Source organism: Atractosteus spatula, chromosome 3 (genome assembly GCF_055471065.1).
Source record: "Atractosteus spatula isolate fAtrSpa1 chromosome 3, fAtrSpa1.hap1, whole genome shotgun sequence".
NCBI classification, from domain to species: domain Eukaryota; kingdom Metazoa; phylum Chordata; class Actinopteri; order Semionotiformes; family Lepisosteidae; genus Atractosteus; species Atractosteus spatula.
The window spans coordinates 38,665,013-38,681,279 of record NC_142708.1 but is presented as its reverse complement, the minus strand read 5'-3'; the positions used below and the strand labels follow the sequence as shown (position 1 = coordinate 38,681,279).

At 36.5% G+C, this 16,267-nt stretch overlaps 1 protein-coding gene across 1 annotated transcript in view; it reads left to right on the top strand.

Annotated features, from left to right (window-relative positions):
• fras1 (Fraser extracellular matrix complex subunit 1) overlaps positions 1-16,267 on the top strand; it is a 352,881-nt gene that overhangs the window by 249,376 nt on the left and 87,238 nt on the right. Inside the window, exons 45-46 of the mRNA XM_088911421.1 lie at positions 15,470-15,589; positions 15,791-15,970. Coding sequence (XP_088767547.1) covers positions 15,470-15,589; positions 15,791-15,970 — 300 coding nt within the window. The remainder of the gene's footprint in view (positions 1-15,469; positions 15,590-15,790; positions 15,971-16,267) is intronic.

Sequence of the window (16,267 nt, the reverse complement as noted above, 5' to 3'; positions counted from 1 at the left end):
GTGAATACTGCCATAGAGGGGTTAACGAAAAGTAGTTATACCAGTCATTTGACTACCAGAGAGTAAGCCAGCACCTGCATCACACCTCAACTCACAGCTGGCAAATGACTGAAGATAAGCGGGTGTGAGTCTGGCTTGTACCTGGATGAGAGAACACTGCTCCCACGTAATCTCACACTGTAGGACGGAACACAGAGAGACTGTCTAATGTCTCATCTATCCATTTTCTAATTGCTTTATCCAGTACAGGGTTGCATTGGCATTGTGATTCACACACCCACATGCTCATAACAACTCGACACAGGAGCCAACAGTGGAAGGGTAAACATGCTACGACCACGTTCACTAAAGTTGATCATGTGTATGAAGTTAATTTTGTAAAAAAAGCTAAATAAACTGAACTACAAACATTTGGAAATGTGCGTGGTAATGCATAACAAACAAGGAGAATAAAGCTCACTAATCTGTCATTAAAATAAGATGCTATATTGAGATTTGAGGCTGGAGGTTCACTGTTCCAATTTTTGGTGTTAAGTGTTGTAAATCTGTATGTTTTATCATTATGGAACTTGAAAACAAAAAAGCCACTTTTATTAACACTTTATTCTTTTTCTGATCTTGTGTAAATGGTTCTTTTAGGTCAGTGGTCCTTGTGCATAAAATCAGGATTTTGTGGGCCTCCCTCCATGCTTTGTTCTGTTACTTCCTATTTCTTTGTATTCGTAAAATAAAATAAGATGGTCTAGTCTTAAACGTCAAAATATATGAGATGTTTTTAACATTATATTTAATGCTGATTTTGACTTGTGTCTTCTAGAAAATAATAAAGATTTTATTAAAACATTTATTAAAAATAGATGATGATAAACTTATTTTATATAGTGCCTTTAAAAGCGGCATCTCAAAGTGCTTCACATTAAGAAAAAAAGCAAATAATGAAAGGAGACTGCAGATTTAAACAGTTACAAAAAGGGTTTTGAATACAGTAGGAAAGCAGTGGTATTGCCAAGTTTTCCTTATTTGGTTTACATCACCTGTTTTGAGTTGAGCCTGCTTAACATGAATGAATACATTATGTCACTACTTTCATGCAGGGACATATGAGATGACATTCAGTTTAATCAAACTGAGTGGAGAATGAAAAAATCTTTTAAATATTCTCTACCAGTTTACAATTAGTCACTGGAAAAGGAGCAGTGCAAAAGAGGGAACAACAGAAAGCATTTTGAACATCAGCCGTAAACAATGACTGATGTAAAGTGAGGGTGTCCCAAGACACTTGAAGTCCACAACGTCTGAAGAGACAGAAGTGTGTTCTTGGAAGGGCTTAGGGGCTTAATGTGACTTTTGGGACACAGCCTAACAGTGATGCACTAGCACTGGGCATGATCTGCTGGACATCACCACAGCCAGGCAGCATAGGGACTCATGACATAGGTGACAGGAAGTTGTCCAATAGGTTTTGTGGGAATTGGAGTTCCTAAGATAATACAGTGTCTGTGAGTGATCAGTCTGTTACAATACCTGCCTCCCCTCCAATTGATGTTAACCTGTATGGTCTAGCAGGTGAAGTAAAATGGTAGCTACTGCCTGCTAAGGGGAAATGTTAATATTAAGTGTAATTAATTGCACCTACATGAAGGCAGTCTGCAATAATGGCTGTAATTGTTAATGAATGGGTATTCTTTAACTCGATAGCTTTCCTCACTAATTTTTTGGACATTATGGTTGAGTAATAATTAATTTACCACCAGATCCCACTGTTTTTTCTGTTTTTATTTGTTGAACAATTTGGACCTAATCCTGTCTTCAAGTATAAACTGTTTAAATCTGCAAATGTATATTCATGTTTAAGAACATGATGGTAAGGTAAAGTATAACTCATACATTATTGTCTGTCGCACCCTTCATCCACTTTTCACAGTTCTCACTCTGCAGCCTTGTCATCCATAAATGGGGGAACAAGGGAAAGCAGGGTGATAGAATTAAAAGGAAATTAAAATTTAGGATTAGTAATGGTTTCATAACATAATTAATCTTAATCTTAGTTTGTAAAAAGATAAATGTTGTAGTGATTTAACATCACTTGATAGTTATATTAATATGGAATTGTGTCGCTAACCAGCTAAAGTATCACAAGCGGATGTTTTGGAAACATTTTGACATTTGTTTCTTTTTTTTTAAAAAAAAATATTGTCCCTGTAGTGGTAATGAGCACTGTAATGTAGCGAGCTGCACCCAGGCAGTTCAAAGCACGTTCAGAGCATTGCTTTCGGTTTGTTTCTCACGTACCTGAATGCATAAAAATAGTCCACTATTATAGCTTATTGCGAACATGATGTGTCTCTTTCAGGTTTACATCCGAATTGAGAAAATCTAATTTGTCTTAATCCAGATGTCAGCAGCCAGTAATCAGCCAACAGTTTAACTTGAAATTTTTAAAAAAGTTTAAACTGTACTATATAGTACACTGCCTGGAATTGAACCCAGTTTGACAGCGTCATTCAACAGGGAACCAGCTGGATGAATTATTATACATGACGGTTTTGTGTTTAAGGATTTCTTCATTGAAATCTTTAAATTTAACGAGGGAGGGGGGAAGGGTTATTTTTTACAATTGCCGGTAATTGGGGAACAGCTTATCAACACGATGGGCAAATTATTTTTTTTTATTTTTGAAAACAAAATTAAAAATAAGATACAATGATGCGAATAGCACCAATTGCGTCTGCATTTATCACTTAGTTTTTAAAATTAAACAATGCAAATCGTTATCTTTGTCTTCTAAGTCCCTTAATTAACTTTAAGCATAGCTTTTTCACCATTTAGATTTATTTTTCATACCATCATTAAGCAAAGCAGGAGCTTTTTGTACTTCCTAATGGCATCACACGTGGAAAGATTAGATTGTAATAGTTTGTTTTAAAATAAATTTTAGCGAAGTGTCATCTATACGAATGCCACAAAACTATTCTCGATTGTATTTCTGAATACAGTTTAGTTCAACACTTAGTTCAACGTTTTAAATACATCTAAATAAGAAAGTCAAGTGTGAACATAAATTATTAAAAAATCAATAATATTAGAATTAGCACTAACAAATTGTTGCACTTTTTCCACATCTTATAAAAATATTAATTTACAAATCATTGTTCAAATGTACGTTAAATCTATCGTATGATAAGTAAAATACAAAGTTAATAAAGTAAAAATAGGATAAAATATCATTGAAAATATTTTGCTAACAATCAACAATTAATAACAATCTTAACTGTTTATAAAAATAAATATATTAACTAAGGAATCGGAAGGCACAATGTTAGCATGCCTTTTGTATGTTTTTTCATAAATGCAACAGTAGCATCAGATGTCTCAGAGGCTTTCAAAATTGGATTATGCATGGAAGTCTTTGAACTAGAAAGATGACTAAGATATCCATCCATTTTTAATGGTGGTGCAGTGGTTAGCTTTGCTAACTTGCCACGCTGAGGTATGTGTGGCAAGATACCTCAAAGAGATGTTTTCTCTGGGTTCATGTGGGTTTCTCTGGGTTCGTGTACTGGTAGGCTAATTGGCTTATTGGAATACTGACCCTGGTTTAAGTGTGTGTTTGTGTCTGTTTGTCTGCCCTATGATGGACTGACACTATGTCCAGGGTGTATTCTGCCTGGAATCCGTTTCTTGCTGGGATAGATTCCAGCTACTCTGTAAAGGATAAAGACATTAGAAAATGGATGGAACTAAAGGCACTGTGTAATGACTGTATACACAGTAATAGAAACCCACTATGAGATGACAAGATGTCACTGAGGATAAATTATTTTATAGTGCTGGTTTAAGGAGTCAGCCTTACCACTTCTCTGGATCTAATCAATCTAACTATTTTCTGTGCTTTCCCTATCCTGCTTGATTTATAATTATTCTGAAAATCTCCTTCTTGAAATGGGTCATTTATAAATAATCTGACAGATGCTGAGTCCTTAGTTCATACTGCTACCAGCATTGAATAATAAAATCTTTAGATTTGTTTATTTATATCTTTATTTAGTAGTTCCATTAGTGTTCCATTCTTGGAAAAATGTATTGCATGTATTGCAAAAAATGACTTCCTTTAACAAAATATATTTACAAATGCTTTCCCCTGGCAATCTATTTGAATGCCCAACTGTTTGAAAAGCCAACCATGCTATTCATTCATATACGGGCTCTCTTACTGAAGTTTGAAATTATTAGCTGTTATAAATAAATCACTTAACTTTGAACATGTTGTGATATTTAGAAATACCAAAAAAATTCAGTATAGTGTCCATAATATTTACTATTTTAGTTTTTCAAATAAATGTTTATTTGTTAAAAGAAAACTCATGGTGGGAGCTGGGTATGGACCCCCAACCTCCGGCATACGCCAAAGCCATTATACCAACACACCGCTTGACAAATTTATTACATATACATATTGGAGAACAGTTTGCAACCACCGAACTCGAAATTAAGTTACTAAAGATGATCTTTTATACTGTGGAACAAACAAGCTAAAGTTTGACACTCCCCCTAATAGTTAGTAATACAGAAATATGTTTATATATATATGGATATACATCACATAAAGTTAATGCAAAGATTACTGAAGCAAACTGTTCAGCAAACCACCCACATAACTGTCTCAATGAGCTTACCTAGTGATACATGACAAACTGCTCAAATGTACAAATAAGCATAATTTCCCTGTATAAGTGTCTGAGCGAAAAGTTTATAATAAACATGCAGAATATGCATCTTATATCTTAGATCATGTCTCTTGGCTTATTAACAGAGACAGGTTCCGCATTTACATTCCAAGTGTAAAGCCAACGTTAGACCACACTTATACTTATACACTATACACTATACACTTAGACTTGTACACTTATTGTTCCTTCAGTCCCCCCTCGAACATATTGTTCTACCAATCATGTTCTCTTTTTAGACAAAAGATGTTGTTACACTGCCCAGAAGATTATTCCGGTGGTCAGTTGTTGCTTCAGAAGCACAATCATTATAGAAGTGGAATCTTTAGTACATAGAGACTTTAAACATGAAATGACGAGTATTATAATGACAAATAATACTAAACTGACAAACAAGTATTGGACCAATGTCCCTCCCCATGAACCAAACACTGACTGCAGCTACTTCCCAATACCCCAATCATCTGGATTATAGTTAGGATATTTTTGCCCTTCATCATACAGTAGATATGTGCTAATACTGTGATGTGTTCAGAGAGTACTGCATACTCTCGCTCACCTAAACAATTGCTTATCAGCAAAATAGAGGGTGGCCTAGATCTGTGATTATAGCGGGGAACATATGGTAAGTTCTATTCTAATACATTTGAGTTACACTCAGACTAAAAGCAGAACTATTTACCTATTTTTTTTAAAAGTTACTAAGTGACTGGTACGTATACAGGACACAGTAACCACAGGGAAAAAGGAACTTGAACAATGCCAAAGGAAAGAAAATAACACCTTACCTATACCTTTTCCCCTGTTGTACAACAAGTTCACAGTTAACAATAACACAACACAAGTGAACCAATTGCACAATTATGGTAAAACGGGTAATACCGAAGAAAATACACAAGCAAGTAATAGGGTAACAAATGAGCACAAGCAAGGTAAAAAAGGAAAGCAACAAGTACGGGCAAGGTAATACAAAACACAGATAATTATAATTGCTTACACTTATATAGCGCTTTTCTGGACACTCCACTCAAAGCACTTTACAGGTAATGGGGACTCCCCTCCACCACCACCACCAACGTGCAGCATCCACCTGGATGATGCGACTGCAGCCATAGTGCACCAGAACGCTCACCACATCTCAGCTGTCAGTGGGGAAGAGAGCAGAGTAATGAAGCCAATTCATAGATGGGGATTATTAGGAGACCATGATTGGTAAGGGCCAATGGGAAATTTGGCCAGGACGCCGGGGTTACACCCCTTCTCTTTTCAAGAAACGCCCTGGGATTTTTAATGACCACAGAGAGACATGACCTCAGTTTTATGTCTCATCTGAAGGATGGCACCTGTTTACAATATAGTGTCCCCATCACTATACTGGGGCATTAGGACCCACATAGACCGCAGAGTGAGCGCACCCTGCTGGCCCCACTAACACCTCTTTCAGCAGCAACCTTAGTTTTTCCCAGGAGGTCTCCCATACAGCTACTGACCAGGCTCACACCTGCTTGGCTTCAGTGGGCTGCCAGTTGTGAGTTGCAGGTTGATATGGCTGCTGTAAACAAAACAAACAAAGCCGAAGTTAACAACAAACAAACATGAACACTAGTGAACAAATGTGAACATGAGCCGAAAGCTAATCGAAGTTGAGCTGAAAGCTGACCGAAGCTGAAAAGCTCTAGAGATTGGAACTTCTTCGGCATTTAAATGGTAGATCTAGTTGCTGATTGGTTGGGAGTTGATTGATGATAATGTCACAACTGCAATGATGGTTTAGTGATGGACCAGTAGGGGGGGGTACCTGAATACGGGAAGTGGAAAAAACTAAACAAAAACACAGACACGCACAGGGACGTAACATCCCCACCCATATGAACAAACATTTAACCTGCCTGGCTATATAAACTGTGAATAATCTTGTGTTAAACCAGCAGACTGAATTAAAAGTTTTATTTTAAGATTGCGAATCTGCTAAATGTAAAACTGTAACAATTTATACATATTCTATATACAGATGCAGCCATTCAAACCCGTACTGCATGCATCTACCCACAAACCACCGCGGCGTACCGCGGTACATGATTGACTGGCCAAAATGACCGACAGGGACACTCGTGGTGTATTGGTCGGTAGTGGAAAGATTTAATCATTTAATCTCTTTACTGTGCACATTTTAATCCGCTTAATATTGAATATGTATATTGAATTTTACCACTAAAGGGAAATTTTAGTAGCTAAGCATAAAAACAATAAGAGCATAACGCATCTGAAGGTCATAAACTATATTAATTTAGGAACATAAACATATTATGTAAACTGTATATTGCTGGTATTGGTGTTTTAAAGAAAAAATACACACTAGTATTCCATTTCTCCCTAAACATTTTAAGCATCAAAGACTTACACGTGGTAAAGGTTTTTACGTGCTCCTTCTGACCATATTACTGTACGTTTATATACTTTGTGAAAATTGATTGTTGTAACCTTTTCTACAAAAATACGCTCCTTATCGGATTAAACAAAAGCATACTTTTAGTATTGGATTAATAGGGAATATAACATGGATTCGCGTATCTAAATAAATTAATAATGGTTTAACTATATTCATGTACTGTTGCACAAACAGTAGTGTTGTGTCATACAAATGACAAAGTTCTGGTGTATGTGAAACAGAAGTCTCTATTTCATATGCATATGGAAGACCTGCTTGCAACGACCAGACTTAAAAAATAAGTAGCTGAAGATGATCCTTTATACCTTAAAACAAAAAGAGTTACTATGACACATTCTAAACAAATGATAAGACAGCAACACGTGCCAATTAATTATTTCTAAGTTGCAAACTAGACAACACTTAGTTCTTTTGATGTTCTAGGTGTACAGCCAGCTTACCAAATACATGCCCTTTATCTTACTGACCAAGGACAGGCAGCATCTTTATATATTTGGGTGCAAAGCTAACTTCAAGCCGCTAGACTGCATAGTTTGCAAAAATACAAAAACAAATTATATTATTATCTCACTTCCCAGGTATTTCTCTGATCTCTTCAGTAGTATAAGACTTTCCATTGATATGTGTATGACTGTTTCAGTGGCTATCATACGACTTGCCTTGGTGGCACGATAGCTTAAGTGACTGATTTTAAACCCTGAGGTTGGGTGTTCAAACCCAGCTGCTGCTATGAGTTTTCTTTTAACAAATAAACATTTCTTTGAAAAACTAAAGTAGCAAATATTATTGGCATTATATTGACATTTTTTATATTTCTACATATCACAACATGTTCGTACTGTATGTACAAAGCGGTACTGCAGGGTGTAGGGCGCAAATCCACGTGAGCCCGAAAACCCTACATTAATGTTGTGCATTCGCCTGGCGCTGCATGGTTTTCGCATCTCTCCCTCTCTCTGCTGGCTGTGCCTCTGAGTCTGAATCTGTCTACATTGTTTGTAAACAAACCGGTTTCACAGATATTTTCAAAGTAGAGCAGGACAAGTCTTCCAATGAAAGACACTCCACCTTCCCCCTACGGACACATTTTCTTAGAAAAACAAATTCACAATGTGAAACTGTGTCAGTCTGTGTAAAAAAAATCGGTTTGAACACCATGGGTGCTGTTTTTAAAACACTGCTGAGTAAAGTATAGGAATTTTCCTGCTGTCAGCAGTATTGTGTATATAGTTTTACGTACAGGCTGGGGAAAGTTTCACAAGTAGAGGTCTTTAAAATTAAGCTGGGCAAACAAGATATAATGATGTGTTCCTGTTTAGACATTGCACGACTTTAAAAGCTATAAAAACAGGTTTCAATAGTTATTATTATTATATTTCCTATATTTTATTTCCTATTAATTTTATTCTAAAAGTATGCTTTTGTTTACTCAAATAACGAGCATATTAACAGAAAAGGTTAAAACGATCACTTTTCACAAAGTATATAAACATACAATAATATGGTCAGAAGGAGCACGTAAAAATGTTTCCGAAATAACCACATGTAAGACTTTGATGCTTAAAATGTTTAGGGAGAAATGGAATACTGGTGTGTATTTTTTCTTTAAACTACCAAGACCAGCCATATACAGTACAGTTTACATACAGTAATATGTTTATGTTCCTAAATTAATATCGTTTATGAGCACGTGAAAGGCATGGTGAATCGGAGATTCTCAAGACTTACTTTGTATGATTGGAAACGAATGCGTGATCGGATCAACGAAATGCTGTGGTGTTACTTCTTGTCAATGAAAAAATAAAGTCTTTTTGTTTACAAAGACGGTTACAAAGAATGTGGACCAGGGTATAACTCTGAGTTTACAGCTTGTCCAAGGTCATTCATCATTAATACTATTAGTAATACCTTCGGTAAAGACTTTGATGCATAAAATATTTCTGCATAATTAAAATATTTATGATAAAGGTGGTAGGTTGTTTACTTTCGTCCAACTGAGCAATCTTGCTTTCATAAAATATACCAACTTTTTAATGTATAATGATTAGCATGCTGTAATACACAGTTTAAATTTAAAAGTCTAAAGAGTATACAACTTAAATTCTTAATTGAATAAAGACTGTCCCTCAGCAGTGATCGGGATTCGAAACCTGATGTTTTCTGGTGACAGCTCAAATGCTGTATAGGAGAGGTTAAGCTTTATTAGCTCCACCTGCTGGTTTTACAAGGTGATTCAAGATACTATTAACATAATCTAATTTGCATATGGTATGATGCGGTGTACTGCAACACTCCCACCGTGTTATACCGCAGCATACCCCGCTTGTTTTGAATGGCTGCATCTGTACTTAATTGTCCACTCCCATAAAAATAGAAAACACAAAAGCAAAATGTAAAAGTCACATACAGATGTAGCCATTCAAAATGTGTGGTAAAACCCCGTACCACGGGTTTCGGGCTACAGGCAGCCGCTGTACATTATTCACTGGCCAAAGACAATCAACAGGTGGTACTAGTGGTGCAGTAGATGTTAGTGAAACGATTGCTTCATTTAATCTCTCTACTGTGTTTAAATCCGCTTAATATGGAATTTTACAACTAAAGGGAAATTGTGGTAGCTGAGGATAAAAATTACAGGACCATAATGTCTCTGAACGTCATAAATGAATTTAATTTAGAAATATAAATATATTATACAAACTGTATATGGCTGGTAGTGGTAGTTTAAATAAAAAAAACATAACAGTATTCCACTTTCTTAATTAACATTTTATGCATCAAAGTCTTTCACTCGGTCACTTACTGTTTTGGAAACGTTTTGACATACTCATTCTGACTACAGTTTATGTACTTTCTAAACAGCTATAATGTTTTAACCTTTTCTATGAATACTTGCACTCCTTATCACATTAAAAAAATGTGTACTTTTTAGAATCCGCTTAATAGGATGTAATTTGGAATGGCGTATCTAAAGATATTAATAACAATATTAATTTAAGGATCTAAATATACTGTATTTATATAGTTGAAAGTATTAGCGCACTTTCTTTGTAACATCTGCATCAATTTCTTTGGAAACATTTTAACCTGCCGGTGTCAGCACTGTTTCTAGGTGACGCTTTGGTACAGTGGATTGGGTGCTTCCTTATTAACCTGGAAGTCAGTGTCAAAAAAAATCCATTCAAAAAGGTGCAGTATGTTAACACAAACTTTGCTAACAGAGCCACTTGTAAGAGCAAGGTGACTTTCATGCTCAATTAAATGAGAGCTACAGTACAGTCAGACAGATTTTAAATTATTTAAGCAACATTATCTGTTTGTCAAATTCACTTACTTTGTGCAGTACATGACTCCTGAAAAGGTACCTTTGTCTCTCATGCAAACTCATCAAAGGTTTTTTTTTATCATTTCAAAACCTTGGACGGTATGCCTTAGGGAATCATTCATAGCATAATCAGTACAACCCCACCTCTGCTGGGTCTTGCCTCCCACTGTTCCACACATGCAAATCCTGTGAAGTCAGATCCACATATATACTGAAACAGTAGTGTACATGGAAATTAATGGCAGTGTGTCCATATTCTGTATAAATATACTGAATATACAGTTTGATACCGTTTGATTTCAAAGCCATTACAATATAGTACATGTGAATTTTTTTTATCAAAATCTAAACTTAAATTTCTCGTTGTTGAAATTTGTATTGTTGTAACAAAAAGAATAAGGTTCTGCATCCTGAGATGAAGTTAAACAGATGAGTTTATTGCATTCAAGGAACAATAAAGCTGAATTCTTGTTTCCCGCAAGAAACAACAAAACCGAAATATTGTTCAAGGTGCCGGTACAAACTTTAGGTTTATATAGTCCTTCCTTGCTGCTTCGGACGTCATTCGTTATTATGGTAAATGGGGGAGGTCACATGTTTCGCCAATTTACAGCCTTTTGGCCAAATGGTCAGGGATTAAGTCCCCAGGGGTTTTCCTAGCTGGCATCTGGAATCCTTATCAGTTAACCCCCTTTCCTGCCATAAACTCCTGTTGCTTAGAAGTCTAATCTTCAGGCAGAACTGACTTAAGTTAAGCCTTTTCACATCTTGTGTCTTACTTCATTATTAAGACAAAATATAGATTTTCTGAAAGAGGCACATCGCGCTCGCAGCAAGCTGTAATAATAAACTATTTTTATACAGTCGGATATGTAAAAAATATAGCCAAAATGATCACTCTACAAACCAAAGTATTGGTCTGATCTGGCTTTTAACCACCTGTGTGCAGTGCTCTACATTACAGACCATGAGCATTTCATTGTCCATTACCACTATAAGAAAAATAAAAGTTATTTTTAAAAAAACAATTTCAAAATGTTTCCATAACCTCCACTTGTGATATTTTCTGCTTAGTTACATGTTTCCATTTTAATATTACAATCAAGTGGTATTAAATCAGCACAGCTTTTTTTTACAAAAACAGCAAGTGATGCCCTTACTATGTATTCTTAAAAAACGATAAAACATTATAACTTTTTATGAAGTAGAGTATATAAACTTTATAATGTTAGAACAAGCACGTGAAAACCATAGCCCACTGTAAGTCACCAAGGCTTTTAAAGACTTTGATGCATAAAATATGTGGAATACTGTTGTAGGGGTTTTGTGATTTTACTGAGCCAATTATTAATTGTAGCAGTAATCACGAGGTGGTTCGTTATGGCTTTTAGACAATCAGTCGTCAGAACAACTAACAATGCACAAACACGGATTCAATACACAAGATACATTTATTAAACATAAATTGTGCACCAAACATATACCAGTCTGCCTGGATACAGGCAGCAGACCTTACTGTGAGGGTTATCAAGATACAAGGTATATAATCTCGAAGAGATACAAGCACAAAGAGATACACAACAGAGAATATACTTCAATATACTGTTCGGCTATACCAAATCGCTGATCAGTGTTATTACCCACTGTTACACTAGACTCGGAAGTAAATACATTACTCGTGAATTAAATTGATAACAACTTGTGTTGAGGTAACAATTAAATTCTCGAGATGCAATGTAGGACATGGGGTTTACTTATCCACTATGTATGGATTTGGATTTCCTGGCACGAACACCAAACCAGCTGACAGGCTGTGTTGCAAACTCTGTCCCAGCGGTCATCCAATAGGCGTCGTCTCGGCATCCTCTGGCTACCGGCCAACCAGTCGAGGTGCAGCTCGGAGTAGGATGGGCGGAGGAATCTAACTCCGGCACGCAGTGCAGTCATTGCTCCCAGGGGTCTACTAGTAGTCCAGCTGACTAGTAGAAAGTCTCTATGCACAGAGTGTGACCGCGGGTCCTCGCAAGTCACTCTTTTGCACGGGAAGAAAACTGGTTCCTTCCCGGTCCAGCGCTGCTTCTGAATAAGCTATTCAGGTTGTCGACGAGGGTCCAACTGTAGGCTGCCGTTGATCAAGCGGAGCATTCACGTTGGTTGTTGCAGAATTCTGAGTACGTACGGTATCCTCGGCCTCGCGCTTAGAACAAAGTCCAAGTCCCAGTGCATTGATCATGATAGCCAGGCTTAGCTAAGTGCATCCCCATTTGGGAGTTGTTCCTTATCAAAAGAAAACACCTTAAATCAGCCTGCATGAATAGCTTCTTTGTGGCTGCACCACAGAGATGAAGAGAAAGATGGGGCCTCATTTAGGAAAGCACAGCAACGCTTAATTCTGTCTTATTAACAAGCAGTGCCGCTACACTGTTGTGTAATTTTTTTTATATTTAGCTACCACTACCATCTACTATGTGTACATTAGGTATGTATTACGTTGTACTACTGTTTTTATTTTCAGTTACCAAAATTTACCTTTGGATTTTCTCTATGTGGATGTAAACCTGCTACAGTTCACAAGCTACAGTATAATAATAAAGTATTTTTTATATATCCAACTGAGCAATCTTGCTTTTTATATAATGTACCTACTTTTTAATTAGTTTAATATTTAACATGCTGTAATACACAGTTTAAAATTGATAAATGTCTAAAAAGTATACAACTTATTTTCTATAATTGGAAAAAGATTGTCCCTCAGCATTGATCGGGATTCAAAACCAGATGTTTTCTGGCGACACCCCAAATGCTTCCTGCCAGCTTTCACTGCTCCACCTGGCAGTTTTGCAAAGTAGGGCAGTCCCACAACTGGGTATTTTTAAAAAGCTGCAGTACCCCACAGCCCCTGAACTGCAAAGTACTGCTGTATTCCCCACGCATTCTGAATGGCTGGATCTGTAAAATCACATGAAGTACATGATATCACAGCAACAATATGTGATAAATAAATGGATAAATAAATATGTAGTGGGGGGACTACATTTACATGCATTCATTGAGCAGTTTTATTGCAGAGGAAAATTCTTATAAATGTATTTATTTGAATTTGGACATTGGATCTCCTTAGCAAAAACATGCTTAGAAATTTATATATTTTGTGTATGTTTTGTTTTATAATATGAAACATTAAACTATTTATATACACTTATCAGTATAAAACTAATAAGAATATATCTAAAAATGTTTTTTTCATTAAAGAAAACTCTAAGCAAAGTTTTTGTGAACTCTAAAGCCAGCAGATGTCATATAATTATACAGTCACTTAAAAAAAATAATTGATAACTACCAAGTACCTATCTGTATACGTAACAATATTGTAATAAAGAGTTTTTGTATTCTTTGTTCGCTCAACCATGAAATAGAATTTATGACATGGTCATATTATATGATGGAATGTGGTCTTCAGGAAAAGTATGTTTAACTTACAAATTGGCAAGCTCAGTCATTTTTATTGTTTATAAATAGAAGATGATCAGATTCTGTTCAAATATTTGGGGACCCTGAAAGGTAGGAAAAGGTGTTTCATATTATTTTGATAAGTTTATATTAACCCTTTAAGAAGACAGAATGCAAAAAGTGGGACTATAAGCACTGGTAATGTAAAAATGCTTGGAATATGACTACAACACTGTAACTGCACCACTGCTCTTCACTGGTATGAGCACCATGACAATCCTGGTTTTATGCCATATCCAGCAAGTGACTCACTCATTTGTGGAATCTTAGCTGACCTGAATATGTTTTCTTTCAATGGTCCTGCCATTACATTGCTCTGGTGTTACTGTTACCTTAAGTCTTTAAACACAACCCAGAGTACACTCACTCCAGGATTGGACCCCCCTTAACAGTGTCCTATGACAGGTAGTGTTAATAACCAAACCAACTAAAAACCCAGAGACTGGAGTACTGTAACCAGAAACCCAAACAATTAACTTTAAAAACATAACCCTTTACATGGTCACACACAAACACAAAACCTGAAAACACACCCATACCATAAACTGTAATCATCCCCTGTAACCATACAACCAGATCTATGACCATTATCATTAGCCCGTCACCATGTAGCACCAACTATGTACATAACCCATCAGTCCTAACCAGCGTTGTTTTGAGTAAACAAATGTGCTTTATAAGAAATCCTCTTTGTGATTATTTGATAATCATGTTTTCCTCCTTGGGAAAGACTCAGTAATCCACTGAGGCCATTGATTACCATAACCTTTACCTACACCCCAGACACAGCAACATCTGAGTCTGCTGCTACTTTATCTTTAGCCCTCTTAGTTGCCATGAGAAACCCTCCACCTAACCTAGCAACTCACTAAAATGGCTTCCACATGAGACTTGCTTCCTCTTTAGCTTGAGGGTAAGACCAGACAGAGTTCCTTACCTTTCAGAGCTAACCGTTGGGGAGAGTTAACTGGTCCCCTTCTGGCCTCGATCATAAGCTAAGGTCTTATCATTTCCAGAGTCTACCTGACTGTGGTGAGATTGCTCCCTGGATGTTGCCTAAACATACACATTCAAATCCTTTCAACCAAGAGACCGTTGTAAACCTTTTGAACTTGGTAATTACTGACGTTACTTGTGGACATTCTCTCCATTAATCTCTCTGTTTTACTACTGATGTTACTTTTCTCCGACTCAACCATTTTTACAGAGTCTACTAAAGGGCACCAGTTGCGGAAGGGTTCTGTGCTGTCTACACGTGCAGTTGCTTTTATTGGTTCACAAGTGCAAATGTGTACATTTGACCTATGTGCACACATTTGCTCTGATTTCTCTAATAACACTATCATCCTATTAACCGTAAATGGCTTTCCCGGCATCCCAACTATGCAAGCTCCCCTCACAAATGCTGCTGCCCTGTTGAAAACACATGATAACTTTGTATTTTTCAATGATTTCCAGGATTCGTAGAATACAGACATGAAAAGGGTAAGGCAGGAGGCAGCTTTGCTTTCAAATTTGACCTTTCTGATTCTGAAGGCAATAAACTGATTGACCAATCATTCTACATCAGCGTACTGGGTAAATATGTTGTTTTTTAAGCTTTCATTTAATATATAGTATTATTAATCTCTGCATTTTGCTTAAGATTTGTTTGTGATTAAGATTAAGAATTCCAATGTATGTGTACATATGGCAATAAACTACTACTGGGTACCTCAAGTATCTATTATCAAGGAGGGAATGATTGATTATATTTTTTCTGTGTTGTCTGTATTCCAGAAGACAGACTCCCCCCATCTGTAATTGTAAATAAAGGGCTAGTTCTGGATGAGAATTCAGCTAAGAAAATCACCACTTTTCAGCTGTCAGCCACAGACCAGGACAGTGAGCCAGGCGAGCTGGTCTACAGGATCACCAAACAACCTCTCTTGGGTTACTTGGAACATGTTGCCACCCCAGGTCCGGAGATCCTTCATGAATAAAACCACAAACAATCTAGCAGCATGGATTCAGAAAGGAAAATATCATAATTCTCATGATGGCTACTGCTGCCAATTTGCGGCCTTTCATTTGCTTGAGAACAGGTCATCTTAGCTAGTGACAATGTAGTGACATGTATTGCAAGTCAGGATTACAGTATGTATTCAGTTCATTAAATTAAAATATCAGCTCATAAAATGTATACTGCTCAATACTGCTCCCACAGCCAGTTGTAAACTATATATAGTAAATCCAGTGATCCACTTATGAACTATT